General features: G+C 42.2%; 1 protein-coding gene across 1 annotated transcript in view; it reads right to left on the reverse strand.

The window, feature by feature from the left end:
• Positions 1-2557: 2557 nt before the first annotated feature.
• The window catches only part of PPFIBP1 (PTPRF interacting protein, binding protein 1 (liprin beta 1)), a gene marked incomplete at its 5' end in the record, with an annotated part of 31757 nt that continues 22804 nt past the window's right edge, over positions 2558-11510 (reverse strand). Inside the window, 6 exons of the mRNA XM_008947008.1 lie at positions 2558-2872; positions 4282-4347; positions 4702-4881; positions 5407-5595; positions 6435-6560; positions 7378-7500. Of these exons, the coding sequence (XP_008945256.1) occupies positions 2786-2872; positions 4282-4347; positions 4702-4881; positions 5407-5595; positions 6435-6560; positions 7378-7500 (771 nt within the window). The remainder of the gene's footprint in view (positions 2873-4281; positions 4348-4701; positions 4882-5406; positions 5596-6434; positions 6561-7377; positions 7501-11510) is intronic.

Below are 11510 nucleotides of genomic sequence, written 5' to 3' on the forward strand. Positions count from 1 at the left end.
AAAAAACCAACCACCTGTACACAACACAATCCCTCACTTTGCTTCTGTTAACCTTATGTAACTGAGTTAAACTAATGAGTGCACAAAAAAAATCTGCCATTTTGCCTCTTTTCCTTTGTCTTTTAAACAGAACAAAACAAGCTTCCTAGTAAATCAGAAAAAGGAAAAAAAGAGGAAACATTAAAGAGGAAAAATCTTCCAGAAACAATTGGCATTTTCCACAGACTTTATTGGATTTTTACATGGCAATACACAGTAGTTACGTTGTCCTCTTCAAACACAAATTAAAATATCCTCATGGTATCAGTTGTATGCACACACACAAACTTCCTGACTTCATCACTTGGTTTCATATTCCACCCACATAAAATAACTAAGGTTCAGATGATTGGCAGCTTTGAGGGATGACCTTGCTTCCAACTGGTGAATGCAAGCAAGGGTTGTTGGAAACAGCATGCTACTTACACAAATCATTATCTGCTGCTGTTGATATGCTTGCCAATAGCACTGGACTGAACATAAATTGGAGTGTTTGTGCCTATTTCAGCACATAATTGTGTGTCAGTAGTCCCCCCTCCCCTCATGAATATCCAGTCACGTTGACTCACCAAAATCTAGCAAGAGCAAATCTGGAGGAATAATTTCACTTAGAAGCCTGCACCACATCTTCCCAGAGCTTCTGCAGCATTTGGGAAGAGCGAGGTCTTATGCTCAACTTACATGCATGTAAAATCATATCACAGAGTATTCAGAGAACACGAGTTCTGTCTGAGTTCTGAATTCACATCCCAAGCAGGAAGCAGCCCCTGACTGGAGGTGTTACACAATGTGGTATTTCTGCTCAACTAAAATAGCTCAAGATTATTTGACTCAAGATTGCAGAAGAATAAACAACACACAGCAAATTATTTGTGGATGGGAATTAGGAATAAAGTATCGGTTTTTGATCTGTTTGTAGACAAATGGTAAGTGACACAAAGTATGTATGCATTATGACTTGTTTACCTGGCTCCAGTTACTAAAGATAAAATGGCAGCGCTTGATATTGGACATAAATGGTCCACATAAAATTTTTCATCTTGGTACATAAATACTAGCCTACACTGTACATTCTTCAAGAACCAGGCTGGTAATACCTTATCAAAGTTATACCTTGAATAATATAATTCAAGAATATGCCTCAAATCTACCCCAAAATCTGGTGGGAGCTCCCTGAAATACCTTGGAAGAACCTTTCATCCTTTCCTAGGTTTGTTAATTGCGTTTCAGAAATAACCCCAAAGTCAGCACAGGTAAATCTAACATCCCTTGCACCACACCAGCAATGTGTCGGAAAGAGTCTCACTTCCAGCAAGGTAAGCAATTAAATGAGTGACAAAAGCTTAGTAAAGGAACATACCATTGCAAGGAACAATTCCAGCTGTATTTTTTTTGCCCTTACAAAGCAAATTCATGCCATTATGCTAAAATACATGCAACATGCAACACCATACAAATGACCACTGTAATAAAGAGAGTTGGGTTTTTCGTTGTTGTTGTTTGCTTTTGGCTAGGACAGCTTGCAATACCAAAAGATCTCCACTTGCTAGTTTTGAGTTTTAAAATGTGATGATCTTCAAAAGCAGAGAAGTTGTGCTTTAAGAAGGTAAAATTATGAGCAACATGTTTGATAATTGAATTTTGGAGGAAAAGTCCCACCTTAGGTTTAATAATATATTTCCTACACATTTTTCTAGATAACTTTTTTTTTTTTCCAACTTCACCATTGTTCTGTTAGTTACAGCACAGAAATATTTCTACCCTATGCAGGGAATATTCTCAACGTTAAGGAACTTTTTAAGTCACGGAAGTGTTAATAACCTTGTTTGAATGCTATAACTATTGCTGCTGGGAACAAGAAAGAAGACATTTTACAACGTGCAGTTTGTTCGAGTCACTGCTTAGAAACATCATTTGCAATTGTTTCATACTAAATGGAAGATCATTAAACTGTGCACTTAGTAAAAAGCAATGAGAGCAAACAGTTCCAAAGGTCAGCCTGCCTTTTCCAGTAACCAGCTGGTATGCAAACTGTCATAATTTTTCTTCACAATCCTCTTCCCTTCCCCCACACCTCAAACTTTCCTCACTATCTCACAAAATTTAAATTTTTGCTTTTATATGTACTTTATATACTCTTTTTTGTCTTTTGTTAATAAAACAGTATAAAAATAAGAGCAACAGTCAAGACTTACTGGGGAGTTTATGCAGTGATGACTAAAATCCTACACTGAAAACCATAGAAAGGGCAGAACTGGTATTTGTGCCAAACAAATGCACTTGAAAAAGAACAGTAACTTCTTTTTTTTCAGTTGAAAGCCTAGAGAAAGCTGATGTACAATATCTATAGATGCAATACTTCTATCTAACAGCTTCTATTGTTATTTTTCTAAAAGTGTAAAGGATTATCTGAGGTTGTGAATAAGCAAAAGGAGCTCTATCATACCATGTAAATTTAAATGCAACACTGTGAAACACATCACCAGTTTGTAAATAAAAACAATTGCATTGTTTGTACAATGTAAAAACAATTACCATTCAACAGTGTCTGGATATTTCTTATGGCAACTTTAGAGTAGGCACCTTTTCCTCCCTTTTTTTTTTTAAATTCTCCATCCCCCAGTGTTACTTCTAACAAACAGAAGCAAGAACAATGTAATGTACATGATCTGCTGTCCATCACGTATAATGATGACATTTCTTGCACATAGGAAAGCGAGCCCTTGTCAGTGCCTGGTGGTTACTGTCACATATTGGAGTCCTCATCTGTTATACTCGTGCTAGGAGAGCGAGTCTCAAAGTCTTTAAACATTTCATCTTCTTTCAACATGTGCTAGAAAGGAAAGGAGGGAAGAGTCATGGTCCAGGCCCTCATAACTGAAATTGGGGACCTGGGATGGTCCATCCTGTGCCCAGCAGCAAACATCACCCTCAAATCTTCTAGCCCTCATTCTGCTGAGGATGCCTTCACCCATGCTGGTGAAAGAACAGCTCAGTGCTGTCTGCTGGCCCAAACGGATCAGAGAGCACAGCTTGGGGCTGGGCTTCCACCCAGAAAATGGGCTGAGACCCTGTTTTGCCAATGACCAGGCCCAACAAAAATGGTAACACCAGCAGGGAGATGAACCAATATGCAGACTGTATTGTAGACAGAAATGTTACTATATGAATGACCACCGGGAGTACAAACAGGTCAACAAGCTCATACATGATCGATGCCACCCCCAACGATCCCACAAACGACATGACTAAGCCCACAACAGGTGGTACAAACAGTGAACCGAGGTTGCCCATAGTTGGCATGGGAAACAGCCAGACCAGCCAGTTAAACACATGAGAAAAAGGTGCCCACATGGCGACTCTCACCCGATCGGCCCGCGTTTGCAAAGGCCTAAACAGACCAGGGCCCAGCTCCAGGGAGAGTCAGGAGGTCTGCCCTGAACCAGGAAGCTCTGGGGAGTGCACTCCACAGACAGACACTCCTGACTCCCTGCCAGTGGTCCCAGCTTTTATCCCCAAGTAGGGACACCTGACCTTTGTCAACTCAATGTGGGACACCTGGGGCTCATTTCCCTTATGGCTCTTCCTGCAGGGCTGGCCACACCCTGGGGAGAAGCTATAAGGCAAACTCACCACCTCTTTATGAAGGGCTGTGGGAATCACCCATATGTCAACCTTAATTCAGGGGCTCGGGGTTCAAACCCCAGCATTTCAGACCCTCAGCTGGCAGTTCACCACTCAAGAGAAACCTGTTGGCCTAGAGCTGGTTGCCGTGTCTTCTGCCCTCTCTGAAGACTGATGGGTCAGTAAGGAGAGCTGGTGACCACAGGCCACCACTCCCAGCTGGGCGAACCTCCCCACCACCATGGGTAGGTATCCTCCTGAACCACTCATTTTTCTTTTCCCCTCTGACCCTGTACAAAAAAACAAAGGACCTCAGCTGACTCCTAATTCTGATGAGGCTTCACTATACCCATAGTATGCAAAATATTTTATACACCTTAGCCCTCAGAGACCTCTATCCACAGATTAGGTCCCATTACGTACTTAAATCAATTGAAACAAATGCCCTCAAGACTAGAAAACCTCAGTTGCTTGAAAGAGATTGTAACAGCAAAATGAAGTTGTACTTCTTGTATTTGTATTAAACAGCATCACTATTTACGCCAGCAGCTGCCAAGGGGTTAACACCCATCTCACAGAGACAGAGATCTTCCACAGATCCCAACTTTTAAGCCTTACTGTCAGGTTGTTGATGCCTTCAGAAAATGCTCCTATTTGCCTCACTGTTCCTTCTGAATCTTCCATCTACAAAAAACAGATCATGAATAATGAATCAATAATAAATTCACTGTATGCCACGACACGGCTGCAATCAAGTGCAACACATACTGTAACTGCTTGATTACGCTTAACATGGTCAGAGCAAGGGAGGAGCGTGTCCTGTGGGGAGAGGACAGTTAAGCCAGACCTCAAGGCACTGCATTCACAGCTTGAACCTTCTTGGGCTGAAAGATGCTCTTTTTAGTAATGCTTTTTGACTGTGAGAAGCCAGGACCTCCGTGGGCCAAAGCAAAAGGAAGGCTTTCGTGGGAAAAGGAGGGGTTTTCCACCAAACCTGACAGCACACTCAAGGACTTCAAACTGCTATAACTGGCTTACCTGCTCCAGCCTGTCGAAATCATCGTCGTCATATACCCGGATATCCAGGCCAGCCTTAAAACCCTTCTTCGACCTACTTCCAAAAGCCCGCCCAAGCTCCATAGGACACACATACTCTTCCACATCATCTTGCTTCTTCTTCCTCAGGCTCCCAAAATTGCTGAAGGCAAGTTTCTTTGGCTTATAAATGAAGAGAAAATTGACAAGACATTAGAGAATCAGAAAATAATTAAGAGATCTCTTGCTTTTGCACTGGTGTTTTAAAGATGAAGGGTCAAAATCCCTTGCTCTCCTAAACAAAGATCTCAAGTTCACAATAATTGCATCTGAAGGAATAAGATGTGTCCCCTCATACTACCATTATTAAGACAACAGCACTTAAAGGATCCCAAATGAGATCAGAATCCCACTGCATTATAAGCACTAAGAGACAGTCTCCCTCCCAAACAATTTATCATACAGATGGACAGACAGACAACACACTCAGTGCTACCTTGTCTGCGCATATGAGAGAGGTTGAGACATGGTGCTTTCATAACACAAGTGTCAAACCCAGATCTGTTAAGTCTTGTTCTCATGCTTCTTTCACTAGCAGCCAGCCCCTTTTTCAGACCTTACTGAACAGCCCTCCACACATGGATAAAACAAGCACACTGGAGATGTCTGTCTGGAAGTTCACGCACCAACCCAGAAAAAGTGACCTACCTTTACTTTGGCAGTTGCCGTTAAAAGGACATAGTCTGGGGCCTCCATGGCTTCACGTTTCTGCTGCTGGGCCTCCTGCCCAATGAGGAGGTTGAAATGAGTTGCTAAGTGCCGCCTCAGTAGTGTTTTGTTTGGGGGGATGTTCAGCAACTGTGCCATAGTTTCTACATTGAAACGAGGCTCCAAAACCTATGAATCAAACCACAGAGAATCCAGCTGAAGCCAGTAATGTCTAATGAGCTCTCAAGGACCTCAAGAGGCACACCTTTATCTTGGTCACTTCCTAAGGTTGCTTTGGGTTTTTTGTTTGTACTTTAGAGGAAACATTCAACAAAGAGGAGGAAAACAGAGTTAACTAGCTAAAGGATCCATAAAATGCTACCTCCAGGCTTTCGTTCTTGAGTTATAAATTAAAACAAATTGGCAGGTAAGAATAGATAAATGCACCCTTAATGCATGCAATGTGTAAAGCTGCCACAAAATTTTGACCCACCATCCTCTAATTGTGGAATATAGCCAGCAGAATGATGGAAAATAGACAGACACGTTTAGAGCAGGGATATACCTCTTAATCACCACAACAATATTCTGCAAGTATAAGTCTTGTCTCGAGTATCTGATGCTAGAGCAATTAAAAACAATCCTGGTTTGTCATTGAAACCACGAATTTTTACAAAAATTACAAGCCTTCCTCATAAAATAAAAACATATTCAGGTGTAGGAAGGAAGATAGTGGCTGTTTAACATGATAGCTGTGTAGAGCATCATAGCACAGAAGGTGGCGAATGTCATACCTAAGTTAAGTTGTGAAGTGAATACAGATAATCAAACCCACTGCTGCCCACACTAGTTCAGCCCAAGACACTAACATCCTTTGAACTACAGGGTAATAAATTTTGATAGTGACTTCTCACTAAGCAGAATAAGAAGATAAGGTGTGTGTAGCAAAGCTAATGTCAGAACTTTACTCTAGCAGGTCTCAGCCATGTTTTTTAAATAAAACGGAATGAACCAGCCTGAAACCTTACCATCAATCCCCCATGCACACCACTCCCCCGCAGGTTAGGTGCATACTCTGCCAGATCAACAGAGCGCAACCACTCCATCACACGATGATTGGTCCATTGGGTGACCTCGGAAGGTGTGACATTACTCTGAACAGAAAGAATAAGCAGTTAAGGAGACTTCTCAACTCAGTTGTCCCAGCCCTGATCTTTACTAAAACAAACCTCTCCTGCCCTTAATGAATGCAAGCCCACTTTGCTCTTGAGAAAAAAACAAAGCAAAACACCAATACAAATGTGGATGGAGACAGGTCCGAACAGTGGGCAGGTCTGTATTAGGCTTCATGTCATTTGATTACTCTGCTGTGCCCCAGGACAAATTGCAATTCAGCTAGCTCCTTGAGCTGCTGTGCTTTTTTTTGCAGATATGCATCATGAATCTAAATTCAAGAGTCTGGGTTGCTTCATCATCCGTTTCTCTGTCCAGCACATGCTGCTTTCAAAACAAACTGATGGCAGTCTTCTTCCTGGTAACAGGTCCAGACTCCTTTACACAGAAAACTTTGACACAGTGCACTATTGCCATGAGTCTTGTGTAACTCTCTCAAAAAACTGGTGATTGAGTTCAAGATAGAGGCATTCTATGATTCTATGATTTATGTTCCAGATAGCACACCAGAGCCCAGGCCAGAAGAGCCAGCTGTTGAATATGAAGAGAAGTGGGGAATTTGGCAAGGGAGACATGACTCTGGGGTCATGGCAGGTGAAGGAAAGTAAGTAGTGTTCCAGTAAGTAATGGCAGACCATGAGACTGAAAGAACAATATGAGAAAAAGGAAACTGAAAAAGGAACAGAATGAAATAGGAAGGAGAAGACAGAAGGAGAGAGCAGAGCAGGAATAATCAGAAACACCACGGAAAAAAAACTCTAGATGCTTCCCCTTCAAAGCTTCATCTTAAATCAGCACCTCATCAGATGGTCTCCTGCGCAGACAGTTGGGCTCAAAGTTATTTATTCTCAAAACTTGAATAGCTCTTTTGATGCTGAGGTGGTGGAGGACACTGACAACTTTCAAGGACAGCAAGTCATCCTGTTGAAGAGGAAGGGGGAATTAATAAACAAAACCATGCTTATTGGTGGAACCAGCACCCAATTGGAGGAAACTGCTTCAGACCCTGGCTTAAAATGGTACATCAGACACATTCTAGAGTAAGATTTTAATAACAAAAACCAGATGATTAACACCATCTGTCCCAAATTAAAAGCTTCCCGTGTGGCACTGTACTAGCTCCTGAGTGATGCTCTTCATGTAGTGTACAGAGCTTAGTAAAAGAAACCTGGGATAACAAGGAGGGGAGAGAGTGAGGTGACATTCTCAGCAATCTGATTAGAGCTAGGACAGCTTTCCAAACACAGTGCATCCAACTTACTTAGAATTTGCATTTAATTCTGCCAAAAGTTTTAATGCCACAAACATCCAGCTAGAAGTTTAACACAAAGCAATAAATTTGCCTGAAAAGTGAGGCATCCTGTATAGTTAGAATGAAAACAAGAGAGGGAAGAAGAGAAAGACAAAGGTCTGTCAGGTTGGTCTCCCACAATTGCAACTGATGAATGTTTTTTAAGCTGCTTACCACAACTGATGGAACAACAGATGACCATACCCAGGCTGCAAAGAGGCTCACCTTAAGGCTCTTTGTCCCCACCTCACCATCACTGTGTAACTCCTACCTTGTGCAGATACCTGCTATGGTTCAAGAGAAGGAGAGCAGGTTGGCCAGGAGCACCAATTCCTCTTCATATATGCCCAGGGAGCACAACGGACACACAGGCAGCCTGAGGGTTGCCTCCATGACAAGGCACTGCAAGGCCACTGTCAGTGTGGGATGAGCCACTTCTCACACATCACAGGGCAGAAGCCTGCAAGAGCACGGCCACACTTCTCCCTGCCATGCATCAGTGATACTAACAAAAGCAGCTGTCTCTCCAAAAGCTTGAGCCTCACAATGTTTTTTTACTAAAGCATTCACCTCACAGGGGACCTATTTTATAGCTTGCACAGACCAGCTGTTTAGGCTCCCACCTAAAAGTGGGACACCTTTCCAGTGTCCATGGAAAGTGTCAGACATCTCTTATGAGACTTTGTGCCATGCCAAGGAACGAGATAGTGCTTCACAGTGCCTGTCTCTCTGCACTGACCACAAAGCACAGATGATTGCCTTCAGCTTGACAGGTAGCTTTGAAATGTCAAGAGCCAGGAGAGGTTAGTTCTGGCTCCATTAAAGTTCCCTTTTCTCCTTCTTGCACTCAGGGCTCCTTCAGATCACCAAGGAGGGGAGAGACAGAGCCTCTGGCATCCAAGGGGGCTCAGCTCAAAGGACACAGGTGGTACATAATGGAGAAGGAGAAAGAAGGTTGAGATGAGACTTACAGATTAAAAAAAGGCTGAGGGTGCTACCAAACATCCTGACCTGCTGATGAGTTTGCCATCTACGCACCACAGAAGGTGTAAGTTTTTCCCACCTCTGGTTTCATCTCAACATCTTGATGTGGAAACTAAGCATATCATAACCAAAAGAATCAGATTCTCTCTCTTTTAGGGAGCTCAGCTTCTAAGAGGGGTATGTGATGGGCCTGCCTAGACTTCCCAGCTTGCTCGGTGCTGCTGCTGTTCCAGAGGAGTGCTACAGCCTCCCCTATGTTGCAACTGTGGTTCCATGCTTCAAGACTCGCACTCCTGCTAAAGTAGGCTCTTCAGTTGTCACTCAGTCCTAACTGTGCCATTAAGTGCATCAAGTCCAACCTTCTGCTGGTGCAAGTCGGCCGATTTGGATAAATGTTTGCATCCTTGTGCCAGAATTAACCTGGCTTAATATGTTTTAGTATTACCTATGTGTTACGAATACTGGACTCTATTTTGTCAGAATATTTAAGACTAGATTCTTCACTTTTCATTTAAAAGTGTTCATGTTCAGCTAAGCTTACAATCAATGTAAAAGTAAAGTTCCTATGTCATAGTTTGCTACTTTATTTATTATAAAATAATAAATATTTGCTACTTATTTTGAGTCATAGTAACTTCATGTGATTTTTAAAAGTATTTTTTTCCATACTTTGCATATAGGTGTATTTAGCTGGTCAAATACGGAATCTGTTGCTATAATTTCATGGTTAAACTGTCTAAAAATATCCCTAGTGATCTAAACAGAAAGCTAAAGGGAAGTCACAGGAGGAATACCTATTTAAAAGGCAAAGCTTCTGCTATACCTTGCTTCTCTGTCCATCTATTACTTCTCTATTTTTCTTAATACAAAAGAGACTGACTTGAGTAATACAAGTTCCCTCACATTACAGCGTATGCTGTGTCTTACTGTGCTTAATCCTCATCCAGTTAATACAACAGTAGTATACTCTCTCAACACAAGATCCAAGTTCAATGGAGCCTACTGTCATCAGATCTTCAAGATGTAAGAAGCAAAGGAAAGAAACTGCATCCTACTTTAATATTAATGTCTGAACTCAAAAAAAATAAAGGAAACAAAGAGCAAACCCCACTACATAAGCACCAAGCATTTAACATCTGACCAAAATGGACTCAAGAGCAAAAGTCATGCCAGGTAGCAAGAGTCACGCAGTTCCTCAGCAGCTCTGTGCTTGTCTCACATGAAGAGTCAATGGGTCAACCCTAGCCTTCCTCCTTGTGCTATTGTAAAGCCTACACAAAATAGATGCAAATGTGGCATAAAATGGTAACTTTTTATCCTGCCCATGGCATGGCTCATGAGAAACAGGAGTGTCATCGATGTCTTTGTTATACAGAAGGAATTAATATTAGCAATGCTCAGTTTGCATTTGTGCCTTTAGAAAAGAACAAAAGCCTTGTCTCATCTTACCTGAGATCTTAGAAAGGAAACCTGTTGGGTTGGCTTCACCTGGCCAGCAGTACACTGGGGAGCTGATGGTGGCGATAAGCATTTTGAAATACACTGTGCACAAGCTATTAAATGTACCCTGTTTTCAAACAAGTTGGCTCTTAAAAACTGCAATTTTCTTCAAAGGAAATTGCTTGGGTTTTCTTCACATAAGCATGCACATGAACAGGTAAGCAGACCAAATGTTGGCTCACTAAAGAAAACATTCCACCTACTTCTATTAGTTAATAACAACCTGAAGAGTAAAGGCCCAGCTGCAAGAACTGCACCCACAGAATTTGCACACTTCTGTGTATCTATAAACAGTGCCTGAGCACATGAGCATCACACACAACTCTTGAGCACAAGATTGCCCATTTCTCATGCATGAGTCTGGACTCTTGCTTGTTATGTTTGCTCTTCCTCCTTAAGACAATATCTTTAAAGCTGGAAAGAATATAGGAAATACTTGCAGGCCTTCTGTTTTCTACAGGTTACAGCTATTAGCTTAACATAGGACAGCAACTAAAGTTTCAAGAAGTCCTTTAAACACTGCAATGAAGCACATAGATGACTACGGCATTCTGGCATGTCCTTTTAGTGGTAGCAATACCTCTGACACTGACCTCCTTCAGCCTTCTCCCTACAGTCATCCAGAAAATGTGAAGATCCAACTTGTGAATCATTCAACAGCTTTGAAACTATTGTCAGAAAGTCCCATGAGACACACATGATGTCTAGCTGTTGGCAAGAAGTCTGTACTTTTGGTACACTAAATGTGCATAGGTGTTTCCCCTATGATGCTGCAAAAGCAGGTAAGAGTAAACTCCACCTTTAGCTTCCCTTCAGTAGATTCAATCATCTGTGACAAACTCGCATGCTGAGGTGGCAACCGTGTTCTGCTCTGAAACTTTTAACCCAGGCCCAGAGTGGGTCTGCTGGCATCCAGACAGATACAATTTTCAGCTCTAGGAACCTACAAGCCATATCACTATGATCCAGATCTCTGTTCCTTGTGGACACTGGAGCCCTTAAGACACCTATTCAGTCCCGCTCTCCCTGGACAGACATAAGAATGGCTGTCTGTGTCATGAGAGCTGCTCAAGCAGCCACAGAGCCTCTGGAGCATCCCAATAATCAGGACCCCCGATCTGGCCAGTAGTCACACCTGCAGGAGCACTGAGGGAAA

The sequence above is a fragment of the Merops nubicus genome, unplaced genomic scaffold (genome assembly GCF_000691845.1).
Source record: "Merops nubicus isolate BGI_N331 unplaced genomic scaffold, ASM69184v1 scaffold29619, whole genome shotgun sequence".
In the NCBI taxonomy this organism is placed as follows: domain Eukaryota; kingdom Metazoa; phylum Chordata; class Aves; order Coraciiformes; family Meropidae; genus Merops; species Merops nubicus.